Below are 25,835 nucleotides of genomic sequence, written 5' to 3'. Positions count from 1 at the left end.
TATTTAGTTTTTACCAACAGTTGCAAAACTTAGTGAAGAGGAAAAAAAACGCACCCAAAATATGTGCTATACAATTCTCTCTCTTCCTCTCTCTCTCTCTCTCTCTCTCTCTCTCTCTCTCTCTCTCTCTCCACGTTAGGCATCATCGGGTGTCAAGATAATGCCAAAGTGAAGACTTTTTCAAAAGACATCCTTAACTGTCAGGCAAGAACAATTCTCATTGAGTGTGGGAGGAAGGGGGAAATAAAAATGAAATCTGATGTCTTTTCCTGGAAGGTTTGGATTAAAGTCTCAATTCTCTACCTCAGGGCCCCAAAATAATTATGCTTTGCCTAAAGTAAAACCAATCCAGGAGGCTCAATTTTCAGGGAAGTCGGCAACTGTTTGTAGGAGGGATCAGGCCTGCCCCAAACAAAACTCAGTGTTACCTCATTTGGAGTATTCCGTCTCTTTCTCATGGATAAAATTAAAATTTACATTCTCTTGGAACGTAGTTGCTTCACTTACCTTGTACACAAGACATTTCAGAAACAATATTATTTTGAAACGTAAGCAAAAGTTGAGCATGAATTGTTTCCTGTCTGACCCACATTATAATTTCATCTTTGTGATTAATGTTCACATAGATCTGTACACGGACACTCTAAATAAATTATATTTGAAGGATTCCTACTGTGAGTTACTGGGAAAATGAAGACTCCTTCCTTCCAAGTATTTTCTAATTTGAAATGACCTCCACATACAGTTTTTGGCCAGGCAGGAGACCTGATTCTTGAGAAGTCTCACAGCATGCAGGACCCTGCCGCAGGGTTCACGAAAGGTGATTGCAAGGGCAGCTGAGCAAGACTTAGGGCGGCCACTTCACTTTTCACTTACGCTCTCCACGCCACATCTTCGATCAAACACGCCGTGGGAACCAGAAATAATCCCAACCAGAAGTGTGCAGAGCTCAGGACCATGGTTGCCTGCAAGACAGAGAAGTGACACGTGCGTTAGGTTTGTTCTTTCAAAAAACCTACGTGATTTAATCAATGGAAAACATCCCATAACACACACACACACACACACACACACACACACACACACACCAGACATTCAATCACAGCGAAAATGTGCCTCTCTGTTGATCTCCATCAGCTCTGGTCTCCTTTCATTTTAACAAGCGTTGTTGTCTCCCTCTTTAAAAAGTGCTTTTTTAAGCCTCTTTCTGATCAGAACGCTGTCCCCAAATCCCTCCTATATGGAAAGGTTGGGGCCAGCTTGCTATCAAATCAACTTTTCTCTAGGAGGCTCATTACATCCACTTCCCTTATACATCAGCCCATGTTCCTTCGCTGCTCATTCGTTCGTAGAACCAGTACCTTGGTGCAAGGTATAGTGATTCTGAACACCCAGAAGAGGAAAATGAATGGTTATAGTCCTTGCCTCCCAGGAACTTAAAATCATTAAGTACACACACACACACACACACACACACACACACACACACACACACACGTGGTATCATCTATAGATATTCCCTGATTTTCAACAGGGTCATATGCTGATAAACCCATCATAAGTTGAAAATATCATAACTCAAAAATGCAGTCAATATACCTAACTTACTGAACACCATAGCCAGTTGGGCAAAATCATCAAAACCCTGTTTTATTTTTTTAAGTTTATTTTTGTTTTGAGAGATATATAGAAGCACACTGGGGAGGGGCAGAGAGGGAGAGGGAGACAGAATTCTAGGCAGGCCCCATGCTGTCTGTGCAGAGCCCGACGTGGGGCTAGAACTCACAAATCATAAGATCATGATCTGAGCCTAAATCAAGACTTGGGAGCCCAAACAACTGAGCCACCCAGGTGCCCCAAGCCTATTTTATAATAAAGCATTAATGTGGAAAACTGTATGGAGGTTCCTCAAAAAATTACAAATAGAAATAACCATAGGGTCCCCAAATTCCACTACTGGGTATTTAGCCAAAGAAAACAAAAACACTAATTCGAAAGATATATGTGCCCTTATGTTTACTGTAGCATTATTTACAATCCATAGTCAAGATATGGAAGCAACCTAAGTGTCCATCCACAGATGAATGGATCCAGAAGATGTGGGTGGGGGGGGGGGTGTACGGACACACAACGGAATATTACTCAACCGTGAACACGAATGAGATCTTGCTGTGTGGGACCACGTGGATGGACGTACCAGAGGGTATAACGCTGAGTGAAAGAAGCCAGACAAAGACAAAAGCCATATTTTCCCTTCCACGTGGAATCTAAAAAACAAACTTATTAACAAACAAAAACGCAGAAAAAGACCCACAAGTACAGAGAACAAATTGGTGGTTGCCGGAGGGGAGCGGGAATGCAGGGGGGGAGGGTAAAACAGACGAAGAGGGTGACAGATAGAGGCTTCCATCACGGGGATGAAAGGCACAGCCTAGGGAAGACGGTCAGTGGGACGGGAAGCGTTGTATGGTGACACGCGGCAGTCACACTACAAAGAGATTTGTTGCATCACTACGCTGCGCACCGGAAGCTAACATAACGTGGTGTGCCAACTATGCTTTGATAAAAAAAAGAAACAAAAAACGAGAATCTCCTGCGACGTACTGAATACGGTGCTAAAAGTGACAGGTAGTTGTCTGGGCGGCGAATGGTTGTGAGCGTGTCGGTTATTCACCCTCGGGGCTGTGCCGGCTGCCTGGGGAGTGGCCACTGCCCGGCGTCACGAGAGACAATCGTACCACATGCCGCTGGCCTAGGAAAAGATCCAGATTCAAAGCTCCAAGTACGGCTTCTACTGAATGCGTCTCGCTCTCACGTCATCATCAAGTTGGAAAATCCTAAATGGAACCATCCTAAGTCAGGGACCGTCCGTACACGACACAGCGGAATATGACATGTATTGCGATCACATTCTAGGGGGTTTCAGAAGGCTGGTCAGGCTCCTTAAAGAACACAGAACGTGAGATGTGTCTAGAAAGATAAGCAGGGTTTCGGCAGCTAGGGAAGGGTAGAGGGAGAGCAGTTCCAAGGGGAACGATGAGTGACAGGGACAGGCAGCGAGGACAGCAGCCTTTGATGAGCTTTTCTTGGTCCTGGCATGCTGCATCACAGACAGTTTGGGGCAGAGTGTTTTAAGGTATAGAGCTGTGGGGCCAAGTTAAATGTCAGGGGAGGAGGGGAAAAGAGAATGTAGGGCAAAAGCCGGGGAGGGAGGTGCGGACAAGTTTGCTCTAAGCAAATGTGGGGGCTGGGGAGTAGGGAGTCCTTAGATTGGGGTTTCCGGTGAGCCGGGCTGGGAGCTTGGAGCTGGCTGGCAACCGGCAAGTTGGCCTGGAAGGGTGGGCCACTTCGAAAAGGGACAGGGGTGACAGAACCCTTCACGTTCGTTCCTTTGCTTTTCCGGAGTCCTCACCATTTGGTTCGACGGGAAGAGAGAGGTTTTGCCACAACTCATTACCAAGTGGCCGGAGGCTTTCCGAGGGCGGGCGGGCAGTGGGGTCGAGGCACACGTAAGCTGGGGGACACTTGCAGGGACGCGGCAGGGCTGAGAATCAGGGGGCGCTCAGGGCAGCTCTCTTCAAGTGCAGAGGGCGGGGTTTGGCCCCCACGCGGCATGCTAGTTTCAACGCGCTCTCTGGTTTCCGTCCTCTGTTCTGGTGGGCCCGCCACACCCACCGCGGCCCTTGTCCCGAGCAGCCACGGCAAAGCCCACGCCCAACCGCTCGGGTCTTGCCTCCGAACTCTGTCGCGTGGCTCTCCTCGGGACTCGGAGCTTCTGACGATGGGTCTGAGACGCAGTGAGGTCTGGGGTAAAGCTGAACTCCACCCAGGGCCTGGAGGACTTGCTTTGATTTTTCTAAAAAAAGTGCCTGTTTTCTGACTTAAAACTATGGGAGCGCGTTGCGCCCCATCAATCACGTCTCTTCCACTTCATCCTCAGGAAATAAGTAATGAAGTGTCCGAAGAAGTAAGCGCAAGAATATTCACACCGTGCTGTGCTACCAAAGACAGGAAGAAAGAAACGTCCAAGAACAGGACTTAATTATATTGTGGTACCTACAGACAATGGGCTCGTGGGTGGCAATTAAGAGGGACAGAGAATTAGATTCGTTGGCACAGAGGAATGTTATAAGGCTAATGCAAACTCCGGTTCTGACACCTCTTCCAACGGACCCACCATGGCAATGGGAGTGTGGGAAAAGCAGCACAACTGGGCCAAATCTCGAAATTGAACTTGAGATGCCATGTCCTGATGCAGTCTGCTACAAGTTCCCGTGTCTTTGAATGTGAAGCCTTCAGCACGTGTCTATATACGTCAATATACACTCCGATTGTTGTAGGTCGTGTTTTAGGATTTGCTCGCCTTTCACAAACACATTTTGGGACTTCAAAAGGGGTGGAGTGGTCCCGGCCTTGCCGGGCTGGAGACTAACACCCGCTTTCTTACGTGCAGCTGACATGTTCGTGAATAATGCATCTGGGATACAGGAGGACGGTGACTGGTGTTTGCATATCTCTCTGGCTATCTCTACTTCCCGTTTTTTCTACTGAAAACATGTATTACTCACATGAATGAAAGATGTAACCCGACCCCTCCCTCCACCTCCCAAGCGAACCATGGGAAGGAGCCCATCAACAACCCTCTTGCCTCTATGGCTGGCTGAGTCCCCGGCCGCAGGGCTGAGTTGGCACCTTGGGTATTGCTCTCTGCTGTACCCGCCTGGGGTGGTACTTGCCCATGGAAGGTGGGACTGGTTTGAGCTATACTTACCGGGGGTACGTCCTGGATCATCTGCTAGGTGTATTTACCAAAGGGTACGGTCATTTAAAAATAACACTTGACAGCAATGATTTAAACTAGATTACGAAACTCAGTAAGAATTTTACTTGCTGAGCGAAGTAAGGACCGTGAACTTTGAGCTGCCCTACTGGAAATATGAAGCCCCCACCCAAATTGACAAAAGTTATATAGAGATTTGCAAATATTGTTGTTGCTGTTGCTGGTGTTTAAAACTTGGAGCCGGGAAGATTTCATGTATATAACTTAAAAGTGTGGTTCCAGAAAAGTTTCTACAGATTTTCATGGAATGACTGAGGTCCAACGTCCTGAAAGCTTCCCTAAGGCCACAGCTTTAGTTGTTTAAACTTAATTACATTTTCTTGTTCTCTTAAGCATGACACACACACACAAAATGTTTATTGAGCTGGGCTGGGTGACAAATGGCACTTAATTACTCTTTCCCCTCCCCTCTCCTACGTACTATTGAGTGAGGTTTTAAAAATATCCTTTTGATGTGCTAACAGTCTGTTGGGAAGAAGGGACCCCCTCTTCCCAGTTAGCACATCTTTACTAGCACAGACATGAGCCACTCGGGTGCCAAATGCACAGGAACCCACTGCAGTAAACTGAGGCTCAGGTGGGTAGAATGAGTTGATACATTAGGGTGCAAAAAGGTGAGAGCCCAGACAGGACTGGAGGTTTGTCTGACTATAATGAGCTGCCCAGCACAGCACTGAGTTAGATTAGAAGTATGAACCAGGGGCACCCACAATAGGAGTGATCAGGGATTAGTGCGTTTGTTTGCTACAGTGCTACTAATCTCACACACACACCCGCAAACTCAGGTCCAGCCATCCAGGAACATGGTGATAGACCAGGAGTTTGTTGTTGTTTAAGTTTTATTTACTTGAGAGAGCGCACATGCGTGTGCAAACATGAGCAGGGGAGGGGCGGATAGAGAGGGAGAGAGAGAATCCCAAGCAGGCTCCATGCTGTCATTGCAGAGCCTGATGCAGGGATTGATTTCACCACCATCAGATCATGACCCTAGATGATATCCAGAGTTGAACGCTCAACCGACAGAGGCACCCAAGAGACCAATAGACGAGAAGTTTCAAAAGGGAAGCAGAAGTAACCAGAGCCAGGTAAGGTACTTCGTGCTCCCAGTGCGGGGTGCATGGGAACCAAGGTGCTGACAGCGGAAGCCAACCGCTCACCTGCCCAGAGAAGGAACTAGGGCTTCTTTGTGCATCTCTATGTGCAGGACTTCCCATGTGACCCCTCACAGTTCCCGTTGCACAGAAGGAAATTTAATTCTGCAACTTCCCCCCAGGATCTGCTGCCACATCCAAAGCCGTTGGTTGTCCCCAAGCCCCACTGCCTCCCCTAAACGTGAGCAACGAGGGGCTTCCTTCTCCCGCGCCCGCCCGTCCCGGGGCAGGAGAGAACGAACGTCCCCCAGCACAGGCTTGGCAATAACACTCAAGCCCCAAGTCTGACTTCCATTTAACACCAGACACACAGGGCACCAAATTCAAACTGTAAGTCAAAGAAAATCTGGAGGACTTGCAGTGTCACAAAAACAGAACCAAAGAACCGCCCCCCCCAATCCCTGCGCCCCCCCCCCACCCCCCCGCCAGCCACAGTAACAAAATTAAGCCAAACCTCTAAGGACCATCCGCCTGGTAGGGACACTTGTACTTGTGGTTTCTACTCCTTAGGTCTTGTTTACCCCTCACCTTTCCTAAATTTGTGTTTCCGTTCAAAGGCCAAGGGAGCCCTAGTTTTGTCGGTGAGCTCTGGCTTTCCAAAAACCTTGTTTGCCACGGATGCGCACGAGGGAAGTTAAATCCGCTTTTCTCTCTGCGAGAGTCGTTTCGGGAAGGGTGGCGATGTACGTTCTCGCACTATTTGCTCTGGGTGACTGTGGGACAGTCGACGCGTTTGCTTAGGAGCTGTGCACCCCCCCCACGCCGAGGCTGAGAGGCAGGTGCGCGGCACAAACCCATCCTCCCCAGGGAACTCTGGGGCAGGCGCAACGACAGACAGGTGCAGGGAAGACTATCCCGTGTGTGGCCTGATAAGGGACTGAGCTGAGACCACGTCCACTCGCTTCGGGAAGGAGGGCGCAATTTCAGGCTGAAATCGAGTTCCCTTCCCATAGTCACGTGTGCCCACAGTTCTCCTCCACAGAATACCTACGGCATTAACGCTGGTGCCAATGTCACGCTTAGATTTACTGAAAAGTAACGTCTCAGTTGTCTCCCACAGAACGTCCTCAGACGACTCTCCTCCCCCGCGCTCGGAATGCAAATGAAGTTTTGGAAAAACAACCAAGCGATGCCAGAAGCGCCTACATACCTGTGCTAACTCAGAAACCACCCCACACGCCTGATCTGGACATTTAAATGCCGGCCCAGTGGCACGTCCAGATCTACCTGCACAAAAGGGGACTTGAAGCCATAACCCCCGGCACAAGAAGCTGCTACCTCAGCCTTGCTGTGATCCCTGAAGATGGGCGAGAAGAAGCAACCACCTAAAAATATCATTCCCACAAACGTGGGGTCGTTAAGAACCAAGCATGTAACAAACGCTCTCTTTTCGACAGTGGGCTTTTTTTTTTTTTTGTCACTAAAGCATAAGGTGGCTCTATCAATGGACACTATTATTTTGAAACCCTCAAAAGTGAGTGGTGGATGATTAATGTGGGGCATCTGGGTGGCTCCGTCGGTTAAGCGTCCGACTTCGGCTCAGGTCGTGATCTCACAGTTCGTGGGTTCCAGCCCCGCGTCGGGCTCTGTGCCGACAGCTCAGAGCCCTGAGCCTGCTTCGGATTCTGTGTCTCCCCCTCTCTCTGACCCTCTCCCGTTCACACTGAGTCTCTCTCTCTCTCAAAAATAAATATAAAAAAAAAAAAAACTGTATTCCCCCTCCAGGAGGATAAAGGAATGCTTTCCGGGGAAGGGGGGTATTATAATTTAAATATAGTCAAATGTGGAAATCTTCAGTTTTTGGTTCAAAGAGTTCTGACAATTGTGTACATCTGTATAACTACACCTGCCTGATCCCTCCCCTGCCCTGATTTGTCACTAACAGCTAAGTTTTGCCTGTTTTAGGACTTCACGTAAGCAGGAAGACATTCTTTCACCCAACATGATGCCTTTGAGATTCATGCGTGTTCCTGCGGGTATCTATAACCTATTCTTTTTAAAATGTTTGAGCGGTATTCTGTTGTGTGAATATATCACAATCTGCTTAACCAGTCTCCTGTGAATGGACCTTGGGGTTCTTTCTAGTTTGGGCCTATTATCAATAATAAGGCTGCTGTGCGCGTGTGTACAGAGTCGTTTTTGTGTACATATGTTTCTGTTTCTTTGGGGTCAACACCTGAGAGTGGGGTTGCTCTGTCATGTGCAGGTATACCGCAGAGATGTTGGGGGTTCAGTTCCAGACCGCGACAATAGAGCAAATATTGCAATGAAACAAGTCAAATGAGTTTTTTGGTTTCCCACTGCATATAAAAGTTATGTCTATGCTATATTATAGTCTGTTAATTGGGCAATGGAATTAGGTCTTAAGAAACAATGCACATACCTTAATTTAAAAATACTGTACTGCTGAGAAAAGCTAACCATCATCTGAGCTTTCAGCAAATCGTAATCCTTTTGCTGGGGGAGGGTCCTGCCTCGATGTCGATGGCTGCTGACTGATCGGGGCGGCGGGTGCTGAAGGCTGGCGTGGGTGTGGCAATTTCTTAGAAGAAACACTCAAGTTTGCTGCAGCAAGGGACTCTTCCTTTCATGAATGGTTTCCTTGTCACATGAGATGCTGTTTGATAGCATTTCACTCACAGTGGAACTTCTTTCAAAACTGGAGTCAGTCCTTTCAAATCCTGCCGCTGCTTTAAGTACCAAGTGTATATAACATTCTAAATCCTTCGTTGTCATGTCAACAAGCTTCACAGCATCTTCAGCAGGAGCAGAGTCCATCTGGAGAAACCACGTTCTCTGCTCAGCGGTGAGAAGCAGTCCTCACCCCATCGCGTCCTGTCACGAGACGCAGCAACCCCGTCCACCTTCAGGCCCCACTTCTAGTTCTGGTTCTCTCGCTGTTTCCACCACGTCAGCCGTGATTGCCTCCACCGACGCCCCGAGCCCCCAGAGTCATCCCCAAGGGTGGGAATCCACTTCTGCCAAACGCCTGCAAATGTGCATATTTTGACCTCTTCCCACGAATCACGAATGTTCTTGATGACATCTAGAATGCCGAATCCTTTCCGGGAGGTTTTCAATTTGCTTTGCCCAGATCCATCAGAGGAATCACTTTTTATGACATCGATAGCCTTTCAAAACGCATTTCTTCAATAGTAAGACTTGAAGGTGGAAATGACTCGTCAATCCGTGAGCTGCAGAATCCACGCCGTGGCAGCAGGCGTGGAAACGTTAGTCTCCTTGGGCGTCTCCATCAGAGCTCTTGGGTGACCACGTGCACTGGCAACGAGCAGCAATATTTCCAAAGGAATCTTTCTTCCTGAGCAGCAGGTCTCAACCGCGGGCTTAAAATATTCAGTAAACCATGTTGTAAACGTGACGTGCTGTAAACAGACATACTGTCATCCAGGCTTCGCTGATCCACTGGTAAAGCACAGTGGACTGGGCATAATTCTAACGGGACCTAGGATTTTCAGAACGGTCCGTGAGCACTTCACGGACTTCAACTTCAGCGAAGTTGGCTTCCGGTTCAAGTCACCAGCTGCATTAGCTTCTAACGAGAGAGTCAGCCTGTTCTTTGGAGCTTAGAAGCCAGGCAGTGGCCTCTCTCTAGCTGTGAAAGTCCTCAGTGGCATCTTCTTCCAATAGAAGTCTGTTTTGTCTGCATTGAAAATCTGCTGTTTGGTGCAGCCACCTTCATTAACTACCTTGGCCAGACCTTCTGGAAACTTGCTGCCGCTTCTCATCAGCACCTGCTGCTTCACCCTGCATCATTTATGTTCTGGAGGCTTCCTTCTGTAAGCTTCACGAACCCACCTCTCCTAGCTTCCAACTCCGCTCCTGGTAGCCTCCTCACCTCTCTCGGCCTTCATAAAACTGAAGAGAATTAGGGGCTTGCTCCGGGTTAGGCTCTGCTTGGAGGGAATGTTGTGGCTGATGTAACCTTCTGTCCAGGCCACTCCAGGTGACTCTGGATCTGCAATAGGCTGTTTCCCTTGCTCACCATTTGTGTGTTCACCGGAGAAGCCCTTCCAACTTCCTTCCAGAACGTTTTCTCTGCGTTCACAGCTTGGCTGTCTGGTGGAAAAGGGCTACCTTTGGGTCTGGCTCAGCTTTGGGCAAACCTTCCTCACCAAGCTCGATCATTTCTGGGTTTTGATTCGAAGCGAGAGACGTGAGACTCTTCCTTACACGTGAACACATAGAGGCCGCTATAGGGTTATTCACTGGCCTAATTTCAATATTGTTGTGTCTCGCGGAACAGGGAGGCCCAAGGAGAGGAGGAGAGACCGGGAATGTCTGGCTGGGGGTGGAGCAGTCAGAACATACACATTTGTGGATTGAGTTCATTGTCTTACATGCGTGTGGTTTGCAGCGCCCCCAAACTCTTGTTACAAGAGTAACGTCAAAGATCACTGATCCCAGGTCCCCATAACAAATATAATAATGATGACAAAGTGTGAGGGGCCCCTGGGTGGCTCAGTTGGTTAAGCATGCGACTTCAGCTCAGGTCTGATCTCACTGTTGGTGAGTTCAAGCCCCGCATACAGGCTCTGTGCTGACACCTTCAGATTCTGTGTCTCCCTCTCTCTCTGACTGTCCCCCACTCACACTCTCTCTCAAAAATAAATAAACATTGTTTATTTTAACAATAATAATTATTAATTATCTATAATTAATATATCTATATTAATTATTCTAATTAATTATATTAATCTATTGATTAATTAATTATATTAATCTATTATTAATTATCTATAATTAATAGATCTATAAACATATATTCTATATATTGATGGAATATAATTTAATTTATTATTATATGTTATAAATTATAAAAATTAATATAAATTATTATAACTTATTATAAATTATTATTATAAATTATTAACAACATTTTAATAAATTAAACAATAACAATGATGACAAAGTTTGAAATCTTGTGAGAATTACGAAAACGGGACACAGAGACACAAAGTGAACAAATGCTGGAAAAATGGCACCAACGGACTCGCTCAAGGCGGGGTTGCCACCACCCTTCGATGTGTAAAGAATGCAGTATCCGTGAAGCACAATAAAACGAGGTGTGCTTGTGTGTGATGAACTTTATAAGAGACGCCCCAAGAGGTCAGGTCACCAAAGCAGTTGCACGAGTACAGTGGATGTCTGGGCAGCTCTGCTGTCCCACGTCCTCACCACGCTTGGTCTTGTCCGTATCTTTCACGGTAGCCGTTTCAGCGGCTCACTGTGGTCGTGACACCTTGCGTGTGGGCTCTGCTCTCACAAACACCGTCATCATCGCGTGAGCTACTCATGACAGAAGCCACAGGAGTGGGGAGCCTTCCCCCACTAACTGGCAGGGCAGCGCTGACAAAGCCAAAAGCTCCAGAAAGAAAACTCTGAAGGAAACACAGACTCCCCTCACCCCACCCCACCCCTCCCCTACCCAAGGGAGGGAACTCTTATTTCAGGGCGCGTGGAACGGGACGATTCTTTACAAATCCGTGGCGACATTTCAACTCTCATTTATTCCCCGGCCAGTGACGAGACGGCAGTTCCCGATGTTTCCGGAACAGGCTGTGAAGACGTGGAGTGTAGATGCTATGATTTGCTTACTTGGATTATTAACTGATCCTTTTTCGGGTAGTGGTCCTTTTGATTTCCCATTTCGCTCTTTAGCACCCCATTTTAGAGACCACGAATTTCCTGAAACGATTTTTCCGGAGGGGAAAACAATTCTTACCATTCTGCACAGGGCCTGGTGCAGGAAATTAAGGCAAGGAAATCAGCTATCACTGCTATGAAATGTGGGACTCGCGTTCAAGGTGAGAACAGGGACAGGTTTAAAACTGGTGCTGTACAATTTTTTTAATATTTATTTATTTTGAGAGAGCGAGCGAGAGAGAGCAAGACGGCATGCACGCGTGAGTGGGGGAGGGGCAGAGAGAGCCGGAGAGAGAGAATCCAAACGCTAACAGTGCAGAGCCGGACATGGGGCTCGATCCTGCAGGGGCTGATGGGGAGGGCTGCAGGGACGCCACGGTACCAGTTCTGACTCTCCTCCCCTAGAGGTGGGCCTGCAGGCTTCCAGAAATTATTCTGTGGGTGTCTGTGGTACAGTGTTTCTTCTGGGTGTTTATAGACAATTTCAACACTCACTATTTCTAGATTGTGATTCTCGCGTGATTTTACAGAAAGCCGAAAGAGTCAACTGTGCTGTCACAGAAAGTTATCCATTTCCCTGAGGAGAAAAATTAGATGTCTCACAGTGGCAACAACCACGGTAATATAGAATATTAGGCTCGATATTAGAGCACAGTATTTATGACAGACATCAATAAAGATGACCCACCTCTTCGATTTGCCGCCTGAGTGACGAGCCCCCCGAAGAGAGACGAGCGCCCCTCACCATGACTACTATTGGCTGGCCCTCAAATCTGGAAGATCCAGAGACACAGAGATGGTCCCCGCAGAGCCCAGGGCTCTGGAACAGACAGGTGCCGCTTTCACTCCATGCATATTCACTGGCCGCCGTGGTGCCAGAATATACACCCTTGTGACCTAGCCTGTGGGTCGCCTGCACTTCCTAAGGTGGAATAGGAGCCGGTTCCCTCCTCCTCCCAGAGAGGCGGACGAAATCAAGGTCTTGAACCAAGAGGCACTGCCGAGGAAGGACGTCTGAAGGACCAACGAGAACGATCGGCAGGTGTTTCTTGAAAAGCTGAGGGGCTGTGAGGGCTTCTGTGGGAGGTGGGATTGACAGAGCACTGGCAGCCCGAGCTGCCGTAACAGCATGCCAGGGACTGTGGGCGTAGACCACAGACATTCATCCTCATAGTTCTGGAGGCTGGACATCTGGGAGCAGGGCGCCCGCGAGCCTGCTTTCTTGTGAAAGCTCCCTTGTGGCTCGCAGAAGGCTGATTTCTCACTGTGCTCACATGACCTGCGTGTGTGTGTGTGTGTGTGTGCGCGCGCAAGGAGGGAGGGAGGGAGGGAAAGAGAAGGAGCAAGTTCTCTGATGTCTCCTCTTACAAGGGCACTAATCCCACCACGAGGCCCCCCGCCCCTGCCACGTGACCTCATCTGAACCTAATCACCTCTCAAAGGTCCCATCTCTAAATTACCATTACGTTAGGGGTTAAGGCTTCAATATAAAAATTTGAGGGGGACACAGACATCCAGTCCCTAACAGGCACAGACAGCCTACCTGGACCTCAATCCCACTCTGCCGCCTACTCTTATTTAATCACCAGGCCTTGGCTTCTTCCTCTGTAAAATGGGAAATATACATTACTTAACTCACTAGGGATACCATGAGTCCTAAATGAACAAATGGAAAGTACCACAAACAGTGCGTGGCCCATGGTAAGCACTATACACGTTACCTATAATGAGCTGATTTTTTTACCCTATTGGTAGAAGCCCCAATCTTACTTGGATATCCTAGCAGTGAACAATAGCGATAGAGAGTGGCTCTTGAGTGAGTTTTGAGGGGGGCTGGGTCCAGAAGATGACGATCTGTCCCAGCTGTCAGGAGGTTCACGCGTCACTGCTCTCAGGTGGCTGGACAGGTTGAGCCGTATGAGGCAGGATTCCCAAGTTATATTGCAAACAGGTTGCTTGTGGGTGATGGGCAGCAGGTGTTAATAGTGAAAAAAGCTAAATAGTGAAATAGCTAAGATCTATTCTTTAGGTTCAAGTATGAGCACCACTCACTGGTGCTGACTGCTGACAGGGTGCCTTCTATTTTTAATTGATCAAGGTGAGCGTCCTATCATCATACCAGGCCAAGCCCGGCTCTCATCTCTATAGAACACCACTCAGAGCACAGACTCAGCTGTCGCTCTTCGATGCTGAAAGATGTCTACTGATAACTTACTTTGTATCCAAGTAGAAAAGAAAAAAGAGTAGGGGTTAATTGCTCATGAAAAATGTTCTCTGTGTGGGAACACGTCAAAAGGCTAAATGTGCCTACCTGAGTCCCCGTCCAGGAAGCTGGGGAAAATGATCAACCCAGACTGTCACAGAGACTAAGCTGCTTCCACAGGGCTGAGGAGTGAGTGAGATCTCCCCAGTAATGCAGAATTAAACTGTAGAATAAACAGCCCACAACCATCCTGATCCTTAGCATAGATTGAAAGGAATTTAGAGATGGGAGATCCTGTCGGCTTCAGGTTTTCTCATAGGTTCCTCAGTGGCAGGAACCACAGACTAAAAGACTTTGAATCATTGTTTCAAGTGACGATAAAAACTTCTACCCAGGACATGGCCTTATGAGTACATAAGGCCAGCAGCCACTCATGTAGCCTGACAGGACTGACCCTAGGAAGGATTGTCTCCCCAACTTTTACTGAAATTAATGCAGAGGTAGACAATGGGAACCACATAACTAATAGAATATATACACTCACACACATATCCTAAATATGAGACATTTTATCTCCCTGAAAAGTCCCCACTGATCACTACTTTGTGCATTTAGAATACTTTTTAAAATGCTAACATGACCTGGAAGATTTGCATAGTCCCAATTAGAGTAAAATCCATGGGATTAACAAGACACATCTTTCTCGATCTTCAACCTTACCCAAAGATTTGAAAAATAGATGATTTCATATTAAAGCCAAGAAAAGAGGATAAGGGGAAGACGGCAGCAGAGCAGGAGGACCCTAGGCTCATCTCATCCTGTAGAAACACAACTAGGTAACTATGAAGCCATCCTAAATACCCCAGAAATCCATCTGAAGAGTGGCATAACAAACAACTAAAGATAGAGAAGATGCCACATCGAAGAAGGCAGGAAGTATAGAGACGTGGCTTGGGAGAGAAAGAGACTGTGGTCACTGTGGTCGAGGAGGGAGCCACAGTTGCAGAGAAGGGCGAGAGACAGACTAGGACACAGGGAACAAGCATACTAGGAAAACAAATCCCCATGGTAATTGGCGTGGAAAGCGAGAGGGCCCAAACTGTGTGAGTTCTTACAACGAGTGAGGCTTAAAGCCTGGATTTTAAAAGTCAGTGGGCTTGGCTCTGGGACAGCTCGGAGGGCATTGTGCTGCTCTTGCAGAGAAGGCAGGGCAAACAGCTCACGGACATACACCATGGAAAATGGAAATAGGGATATGAAGACCCACTACGGCACACGGTAGGGAGATGATTCACTCATCTCAGAGCACGACCCAGAGAGACGGCATTCACAGAGGGATAGCTCAGAGAACAAAGGAACTGGCTGCTGCCATTTTCCTCCTGTGCCCCTCAGCATAAGCCCAGGGCCACCTGGGAACCTGCAAAGTGCTGACACTTGCTACCTAACTTGCTTACACCAAGCCCTGCCCCTGATCTTCTGGTGGAAGTGCTCCTTCCAGTCATGCTTGCCTCAGTCCCAGCATGGTGGTGGTGGGGGGTCCCCCAAAACACTGGCTCAAATCTCTGCTAATATGAATCTCCTAACAAGGGAGTTTTGCAAGGCCTCGGTTCCAGTGGCAGTGACAACAGGTCTCATTTCACAAGCAGACCAGGGCACACCTAGTTAAAATGCACCACATTCAGGCCAGGGATCAAATACTGCTCACAACAGGCAAAGAGAGCTTCTGGAGGTGACTGACTTGAAGGATAAAGTGGCCAGGACACAAGAACAGAGAGTACACAGCACACAGTGGAGACACTCCTGGAAACGCGAGGCCCTTGGGAACAAGGGAAACTACACAGCAGGGCACTACAGGACCTCTTCTTCATAAAGTCATTACCTTCAAAACCAGGGGACGTAGCTGACTTTCCTAACACACAGAAATAGGCACAGAGACTTAGACAAAATGAGAAGAGGGAGGAATCTGTCTCTAATTAAAGCACAGAACAAGGCCATGGGTGAGACCTAAGTGAAATAGATATCAGTAACATGCCTGGTTGAGAATTTAAAGCACTGGACTTGAGAAAAGAGTGGAGGACATCAGTGAGACCATTAACACAGATATAAGGAATAACACAGCAGAGATAAGGGCTCAATAAATGAAATGAGAAACAAACCTGATGGAATGAAGAGTAGGCTGGAAGAAGCAGAAGAACAATTAATGACCTAGAAGACAGAGTAGTGGAAGGTAAGCAAGCTGAGCAAAAGTGGAAAAAAAAAAGAAGGAAGGAAAAAAGAAGAATTATGTAAACGAGAATAGATTCCGGGAATTCAGTGACTCCACAAAAGGTACTAACATTCATATGATGGGCATCCCAGAAGAAGAAGAGAGAGAGAAGGGACCAGAAAATTTATCTGAAGAAATAATAACTGAAAACTTTCCTAATCTGGGAAAGGAAACAGATATCCAGGTCCGGGAGGCAAAGAGAACCCCCAACAGAATCAATAAAAGCAGACCCATACCAAGATTTATTGTAATTACAATGGCAAAATATAGGGATAAAGAAAAAACATTAAAAGCAGTAAGACCAAAGAAGACAGTTACATACAAAAGAAACCCCATAAGGCTATCAGCAGAGTCTTCAACAGAAATTTTGCAAGCCAGAAGGAAGTGGCATGATATATTCAAAGTGTTGAATGGGGAAAATCTGCAGCCAGGAATACTCTCTCCAGCAAGGCTATCATTCAGGATAGAAGGAGAGATAAAGAGTTTCCCAGACAAACAGAAACTAAAGGAGTATTGGACCACTAAACCAGCCCTGCATGAAATATTAAAGGAGACTCTTTGAGTGGAAAGGAAAGACCCAAAATGTCAGTATGAAGGTAGGAAACACAAAAGTGGTAAAAATGAATATTTCTGTAAGAAGTCGGTTAAGGAATCACAAAATATAAGGATGTGAGATATGACACCATATACCTAAAATGTGGGGAAGAGAGGAGTAAAGAATGGGTTCCAACCCAAATGACCATTGACTTAATATAGATTGCTATATGCAGAACATGTTATATACAAACCTAATGGTAACCACAAATCAAAAACCACTAACAAATATGCCAAGAATAAAAATAAAGAAATCCAAACATATCACTAAAGAAAACCAGCAAACCATGAAAGAGAGAAAGACAAGAAAGGATCAGAGAAAATCTTCAGAAACAACCACAAAACAAGTAATAAAATGGCAATAAATATATATTAATAATTGCTTTGAATGTAAATGGACTAAATGCTCCAATCAAAAGATGTATGGTGACAGAATGGATAAAAACAAAAACAAAACAGAAAAACAAGACCCATGTATATGCTGCCTACAAGAGACTCATTTCAGACCTAAAGATACCTGCAGATTGAAAGTGAGGGGATAGAGAAACATTTGTCATATAAGTGAACATCAGAAGTGATCAGAGTAGCAATACTCAGATCAGACAAATAGACTTTAAAACAAAGACTATAACAAGACATAAAGAAGAACAGTACATAATAATAAAGGGGATGGTCCAACAAGATCTAACAATTGTAAATATTTATGTCCCCAACACGAACCCCCAAATACATACAAGAGTTAATAACAAACATAAAGGAACGAATCAATAGTCACACAATAATAGTAGGGGGCTTTGCCACTCCACTTAGATCGATGGACAAATCATCTAAACAGAAAATCAACAAGGAAATGATGGCTTTGAATGACAGACTGGACCAGATGGATTTAACAGGTATCTTCAGAACATTCCAGCCTAAAACAGCAGAATACACATTCTTTTCAAGTGCACATGGAACATTCTCTAGAATAGACCACACATTAGCCCACAGAAACAGCCTCAACAAATTTTGGAAGATCGAAGTCATATCACACACCTTTGCTGACCACAACGTTATGAAACTAGAAGTCAGCCACAAGAAAAAATCTGGAAAGATCATAAATACGTGGAGGATAAATAACATACTACGAAACAATGAAAGGGTCAACCAGGACATAAAAGGAGAAATGATAAAGTACATTGGAAACAGAAGAAAATGAAACCACAATGGCCCAAAACCTTTGGGACACAGCAAAAGTGGTTCTAAGAAGGAAGTTTAAAGCAATATAGGCCTACCTTAAGAAACAACAACAAAAAAACCCCTCAAATAAATAACCTAACTTTATGCCTAAAGGAGCTAGAAAAAGAACAACAAATGAAGCCTGAAACCAGCAGAAGGAAAGAATAAAGATTAGAGCAGAAATAAATGATATAGAAGATAAAACCAAGAACATTTTTGTAATAGATTTGCATGGTTTCTCTTTTCCTAAAACCAGAGTCTGCAAATCAATATCATTTCTGAGATGCAATGCCACAGCGTATATCCCCAGGCATCCCTGGGGAATGTTAATCTTCACTTTCCTCCACTGTCAGGGGTGTTCCGTGAACAAGTTTAAGGAAAATGGAATTGACAGTTACAAAAACATACCTGGATTTGAAAATAATTTGTACACTAGATAGCTGATCAGCAGGCACAGGACATTCCCAGGTAGAGCTGTAAGCAGGAGCCTACTGGGCCTGGGAGCAGAGGTGGGGGCAGACATGGAAAGCCCTTGAATCGGCAAACTTTATATCCCCTTTTGCTTAGATCCAGGCTTCGACTGGTTCTTGATCACTGCTATGGATCCAAGCTTCTCTGTTTTCCACCCTGTTGGAATAGTCCTTGAGGTGCTTCTCAATCTATTTCCCAGAATGGAGATCCACAACCACAAGGGCTCTCAGGAGGAGACGGACATCTCTTCGGGGATACACACGCTGGGCTCCATTGCCTCACAAAGTCACGATGAACGTTCACTGAGGGAGCAGAGTTCTAGAACCCAATGTGGCGGCCTTGGGCTAACTCCTTACCGCTCCTGTAGGGATTTTCTCGGCAGCTAAATACGGTAGTGAAGAATGAGGACTTTGGATTCAGATAAACCTGGGATAGAATTCCGCCTCTGTGCTTTAGACCATGACACTTCAACGGGTTAATTAACCTCACCATGCCTCAGTTTCCTGGTCGAACCAAGAGAGCAGTGGCACCTCCCTCCCAAGGCTGTTGAGCCCAGTGTCCAGTTAGCTGTATTCAAACACATTTTACCAAATCCCCAAGGCGGCCCGGGCTCACCCTTCAGCACTAAGCATGTACTTCTTCCTTCCTCAAACTCTGCCTTGCTTTCCCAGCCCCCAAACATCTGCACGGTGCCTTGTGCTGATCGCGAAGCAGCTCTGACTATGAAGTGACCGAGGTGGAGCAAATGAGCTCAGTGGCTGGTGCATATGGCGCCCGGTCGTCTGAGCCCCTGCCAGCTGGCCTTGGTCCACCCCTCAGCTGGCCTTACTCACAGCAGAACAATCCGGGGACCCCGCGACGAGACACTTTCTCCGATGTTTTCTTTAACTCTGACAACTGCGGCTGAAATTTAGCAGCAGCCTGTGGCTCCCCGGGGACGTCTTCTGCCTACTTCTCTCCCTCTCTCTCTCTCTTTCAGTCACTCTTGCTGTTACTTTTTACTGCTCCCCCACACCAAAGTTCAGATTTCCTTTTTTAAACAGAAACAGTACTCACCTGTCTCTATGCACAACGCCGCCGGATGCACGTAAGGATTCACAAGCACACGCTGCAGGAACTCCAAACTCCCAGCAAGGGTATCCCAAACAATATAAATGTATAGTATTACTCTAAAACCAACCCTCACTTCTTCCCAACCCTTCCCTGGCATTTTCTGTTTTCCTTAAAGACGCCACTGGCCTCTGGCCCAAGTGGGAGGTAGGTCTTTATTTGAGCTTCTGCTCTCTTCTATGGAACCTCTCCTCCTAGGTACTCCCGGGTATATTATTTCTTTTTCTTTTTTTTTTTTTTCAACGTTTTTTTTTTTTGTTTTGTTTTGTTTTTATTTTATTTTTGGGACAGAGAGAGACAGAGCATGAACTGGGGAGGGGCAGAGAGAGAGGGAGACACAGAATCGGAAACAGGCTCCAGGCTCCAAGCCATCAGCCCAGAGCCTGATGCGGGGCTCGAACTCACGGACCGCGAGATCGTGACCTGGCTGAAGTCGGACGCCCAACCGACTGCGCCACCCAGGCACCCCTCTTTTTCTTTTTTTTTTAAATTTATTTGAGAGAGGGCGCGCGCCCACGAGCAGGGGAGAGGGGGCAGACAGAGAGAGAGAGAGAGAGAGAGCACATGTGAGCAGGGGAGAGGGGGCAGAGGAAGAGAGAGGGAGAGAATCTTAAGTAGGTCCACACTCAAAGTAGAGCCTGATGTGGGTTCAATCTCATGATGGTGATATGACCTGAGCTGAAACCAGGAGTCAGACGCTCAACCGACTGAGACACCCAGGTGCCCCCCCACATCTATTATTTCTAAGCCCCACAGAAACACCTGCAAGAAAGAAACTCACTGTTCTCATTTTACAGATGATACAACTTAAGGCTAAGGTTAAGTGCCCAATTTCAGGTCACATGGCAAGGATCTGAGGTGGGATTTGAACCCAGGTCTCTCTGGACTCTAGAGCCAGGGCCTGCCTGTCCCATGGTATGAGAGTCATGCTCTTAACAGACAAGGGCTGTGCTGTCTACTCATAATTGGCTAGTATTTTATTATGATTTACTAGCATTTCAATAACATTCGTTTTAATACATTGCAAGCCTTTAAGTTTGTAAAATCCTGCTTCCGTTTTTAGCTTAGAGATCCTAGTCTGACTTTGCCATACATAAATTCTTCTGACCCTTGTCTTTTTCTGACCCTTGTCTTTTTCTATGCTGCTTGAAATGGAGCATCTTAAAATGACACATTTAGATGATTTAAACAATTCGACTATTCCATGGGAATGTTATTTCCCCAGTGTAGTGCAGTCGTGCTGAGAAAGCCGTCCTGTATCCTCAGTCAATAAAGCAAAACCCGCCATGTCTTGGTAACAGACAACACAGCACATGTCTCGGTAACAGACAACACAGCACATGTCTGTTAACGGACGGCTCACAGTCTGCGGGGGCCAGTCGGTGGAACGTGCGACTCTTGATCTTGGGGTCATGAGTTCAAGTCCCACATTGTGTGTGTGTGTGTGTGTGTGTGTGTGTGTGTGTGTGTGTGTATACACCGCAGGATCTGTTGAGATTTTATGGATCCTCGTTATTCTTCAGTTGGGCAAGTCTTATTAAAGTTGATACCTATGAAACAAAAATAATATCTTGGCCTTCAAAGCATCCCAGAGGGCATCTAAAAGTTAGAAAAGAATCATTTTTATAAAACGGAAATAGGGGCGCCTGGGTGGCGCAGTCGGTTAGGCGTCCGACTTCAGCCAGGTCACGATCTCGCGGTCCGTGAGTTCGAGCCCCGCGTCAGGCTCTGGGCTGATGGCTCGGAGCCTGGAGCCTGTTTCCGATTCTGTGTCTCCCTCTCTCTCTGCCCCTCCCCCGTTCATGCTCTGTCTCTCTCTGTCCCAAAAATAAATAAAAAACGTTGAAAAAAAAAATTAAAAAAATAAATAAATAAATAAATAAAACGGAAATAATTTGAGTGAGGAGAGGATGCCTGTAATTTATGGCCCGGTGGTTCTCCAGAGATGTCCAGCGTATAGATGCTTAGACGTCACTATACTGGGGTCTTGCTACTCTGAGGCTCTCTAGAGAGACAAAGTCTCCGGTGCAGGGATCGTGGTGCATCTCAGATGCTCTCTAGGTTCAAACCCATTTGTCTGGAGGCAAATGCTCATGTTCCCCTAGCAGGGCGTCACCAGCCCCACTCTGCTCGGACCCTGCCCCTCAGATGCAACACCAGAGAGTCTGGACATGAAGAATCCCATATGATGGTACTAGAAACCTAGCAGTCAAGTATCCTGTGCATCAGTGGGGGAGGAGGGCTCGCCGGGACGTGGTCCTGTTTATGTCGTTGTTAAAAATCCAAGTACACCTGCTTTACGCCCCATGCACAGGTCACTTCCAAGGTGAAAAGCAAAACTTTTAAACTTGTAGAACAAAGTGTGGAGGAATACCTTTATAACCTTGATTAGTTTTTAGAAAATTTGATACGAGGGGCGCCTGGGTGGCTCAGTCGGTTAAGCATCCGACTTCGGCTCAGGTCATAATCTCGCAGTTTGTGGGTTCGAACCCCGCGTTAGGCTCCGTGCTGAGAGCTTGGAGCCTGGAGTCTGCTTCGGATTCTGTGTGTGTGTGTCTCTCTCTCTGTTCTTCCCCCGCTCATGCTCTGTCTCTGTCTCTCAAAAATAAACAAATGTTGAGAAAAGAATACAAAATAAAAAATAAATTAAAAAAAAAGAAAATTTGATATGAAACAGCAGAAACCATGAAGGAAAGAGATGAGTTTGAATGCATTAAAGTGAAAAAGTTTTGCATGAAAAGATCTGTATTAAAAGCATTGAGAAATTTCCAATGCTCATTCCATTCCTGGTTATATACTCTAGGGAAACTCATAACATGTCTGCAGATATAGACAAGAAAGTTTGCTATAGTATTTTCAGTAATGGCAAAAAAAAAAAAAAGTAACTTAAGTGTTTATCAACAGGAGAATAAATAAGTTCTGGCATATTTATACAACCGCAAACAGCATGAAAATGAATGAAGTACAATTCTGTAACTATGGGTAAACATCAAAAATAGCTTTGAAAAAAAAACAAACCCAAACACCCAGTGTTGAAGAGAAGGGTATATATGATACAATCTTTATAAAGCTTCAAAACCCTGCAAAAATCAACACTATAGAGTGTTTATATTTTCTATAGGTTTTTAGGTACATAATACATGCATAAAAATAGTAAACATTAAAGGCACAAGAGTGTTTCTATCTCAGAGTGAACGAGATTGGGAGGGCAACCAGGGGCACCCAACAGTATGGTTAACATTCTGTTTCTTTTCAAGAAGAGATAAAGCACATGGCATGTTAATATGTGAGGAGGCTGCGTATTTGAGCCCATGTCCTTTGTCCCTACGTGTGAGAGATGTCACAACGTCGATAAATTCCGTTTTTAGGCCACCAACAGCACCAGCATATGGCACAGCCGTGTGAGGCCTGGTACGAGGTGCTGGAGGGGGGTGTCCAGGTCTGAACTCACAGAGTTCAATTCAGTGTGTGTGTGATGCTGGGGCCACATGGGGAGCCGGAGGGCCAGGCCTGTCTTCTAGCAGCTTCTGGTTGGTAGAGAAAGAAGATAGGTGTGTGGAAGGCAAAGCGGTCTTTAAGGGGGGTGCTCATGTGGGGCTCACTGAGATTCCATATAGTTACAAGTGATGAGAAACCCTCCAGCCAGAAGAAGAGCTGGAACAAAGACCCAAGGTGGGAGTGACGGGAATATTCTCTGCAAGAGAAAAATGTGCTTGGGTTGGGGCCGTGTGTAGGGAGGCAGCCCTGAATGTGGGCCTCAGGGGTTTAGATTTAATTCAGGAGACGATAAAAAGCCACAGGAGGCATCTGGAACAGAGAATATTAAGGCACGAGCCTACAGGAGCCATCGAAGGGAGGGTGGAGCCTGTTGGGCCGAGAGAGGGGCCTCCACGTAGCTGAGGAGACAAAGGAGAGCCTCGCCGGGTGGGAGCCACAGCAGAGGCGGAAGCTTGGAGCGGGGTAGCTGCAGAGGCCAGCAGTGAAGGGGAGGAAGGTGGGACCAAAGGCTGGAGGCCAACTGGCTCCAACTGATTTTGGAGGGAGGCTGAGGGGCTCACAATAAGATTAACACATGGACGCTGGCAAAAAGGGCCACGACTAGAGATGAGCCACATTTACCGTGTCCGCCGAGTGCCCGGCAATGTTCTCAGCCCTCTCTACGAGGCGGTGCGTTTCATCCTCTCAGCAGCCCTGCCTGTTGGGCCCTGCTGTTGGAGGCGCTGTTGTCAGCCCCGTCTTAGGGGTGGGGTGCCTCGGGCAAGAAAGGTCACGGGACTCGGCCAGGGCCACCCAGCCGGCAGGTGACAGAGCCAGAGCGTACAGCCAGCCGTCTGCCCCCAGAGCCCGTGTCTGTCACAAGAGAGATGGGCAAGCCCTACGTATCTGGGTGTCACCCGTACCGCAGTGATGGGTGAACCCCGGGGTTTCTGGGTGGCGAGACAACTGGAGAAACCCATACGAAATGACCTTAATCTCTGTAAGTAGACGGTGGGGCCATGAGTCTACTTTGGTGGGGCCAAAGCAGTCTGGGGCTACAGGGGAAGAAGAAGCCTTAGAAAATGCTGCCTGGAGAATGGGAATTCAGATAAACAGATCTTACAATACCAATCAGAGCCAACTGCTAGCATGAACAGATGACCCTGATGAGGATACAGGCCATCTGACTTTCTCCGTAACCGTGGGACACCCAGAGAGCACACAGCTACGCAAGCAGATGGTGGGGAGGGACAGGTGAAGCTATCAGAACAGAAGAGGGCATGGGAATTAAGGACAAGAGGGAAAAAAAACCACTTAAATCGCTGATTTTGGAGCCCAGCTGTGAAAAAGGAAGCTGAAGGCTGGAAGAATTGGTGAGAGAACATTCAGAAAGTATTTATTGGACACCCAACTACAAGGTTGACAGGCTGATAATGACAGTGACGTCCACGGCCATATCCCCCTGAACGTGCCCGATCTCATCTGATAACGACAGTGAAGGTGGACAGCAGGGCCAGTGGGAATGAGGGCCCACAGGCAGTAGAAGAACAAGGGCTTGCTGTGAGCCCAGGGGAATCGGAGAGTGGGATCTTGCAGAAGACACAGATTTCAATGACCAGGTCGTGGAGGTGTGGCCTGGCCAAGGAAGGGGAAGGTGGCTGCAGAGAACCTCACAGGCATTGAGGAGGCCAAAGGATTACAAAGATCAGATAAATAAAAGAATTATCTACATAGGTGGACAACTTCCCAATGACGGAGCCAGTAAAGAGGGAAAAATCAGTGTGTGGTTATGACAAGGGTAGAAGATGCTATAAGAAGACGCATGAACTAGAAGAGAAATGGCCTGTATGATGCTTCAGGAAGAGGTCTGTGGACTCCTTCGTCCTGGTCCTATGTTGGAAGGAAGGAATGTATTAGAATATATAGCATATAAGTTGACTGGACTATTTTTTTTAAATTTTTTAATGCTTATTTATTTTTGAGACAGACAGAGACAGAATGCAAATGGGATGGGGCAGAGAGAGAGGGAGACACAGAATCCGAAGCAGGCTCCAGGCTCTGAGCTGTCAGCAGAGAGCCCGATGTGAGGCTCGAACTCACGAGCTGTGAGATCATGACCCGAGCCGAAGTCGGATGCTCAACCGACTGAGCCACCCAGGCGCCCCTGACTGGACTATTTTTAAAAAAGCGAACGACCAAAAGAAAAAACAAAAAGCAAACAACAACCAGATTGGTAGCTTGGATGCTTTAAAAGAAAAACATTGTATCCTATCTCCTGTACTGAGCTCAGTAAGACACCAGGTATAGAGAGAGAAAAACTGGATGGTCATTGGGCAAAAAAAAATAGGAGTAAAGGGAGCATATGAGAGAGATACTGGGTAGTTTGCATGAGGCAAGGAAAAGGAAAGGAGAAATTAGACTGGAGACACATTTAAATCCTACGTGTTATCTTGGGAATGTACTATGGACTTCCTTCCACGTACCCAGGACGCTCATGACCTCTTCACAACTGTTAAGAAATGTGTCTATCTTCCCAGTGCCTTTGGCAAACAATTGGACTTTGAATCAGTGCCGGACTCTTCCTCTGCTCTATTCCAAGGCGCATGACCAGCCTGGGCTCCAGGGCTCCTGGGTGACTTGTGAAAGGAGCAGGCAATCCATTACGTGTCCTGTTTGCACCTTCGTTCCCATTACAACCGTAATTCAGACGAAACACACACACACGCCTGCATGTTTAGGCGTGAAAGTTAACACCATATACAGTAATATGAAATACTACATATGTGCACTGGGGTTAATTTACAGTTACTGCGGGATCCATAACTTTGTAATTTCCTGGCT

At 46.7% G+C, this 25,835-nt stretch overlaps 1 protein-coding gene across 13 annotated transcripts in view; it reads right to left on the bottom strand.

Annotated features, from left to right (window-relative positions):
- LOC122217186 (phospholipid-transporting ATPase IB) overlaps positions 1-25,835 on the bottom strand; it is a 609,544-nt gene that overhangs the window by 65,298 nt on the left and 518,411 nt on the right. For all 13 annotated transcript variants that reach the window (XM_042934232.1, XM_042934582.1, XM_042934301.1 and 10 more), the window contains one exon: positions 877-965. In XM_042934232.1, the coding sequence (XP_042790166.1) occupies positions 877-965 (89 nt within the window). The remainder of the gene's footprint in view (positions 1-876; positions 966-25,835) is intronic.

This window comes from Panthera leo, chromosome A1, assembly GCF_018350215.1.
Source record: "Panthera leo isolate Ple1 chromosome A1, P.leo_Ple1_pat1.1, whole genome shotgun sequence".
NCBI classification, from domain to species: Eukaryota; Metazoa; Chordata; class Mammalia; order Carnivora; family Felidae; genus Panthera; species Panthera leo.
The sequence above is the reverse complement of the archived record's forward strand: the minus strand, read 5'-3'. Positions and strand labels throughout refer to the sequence as shown.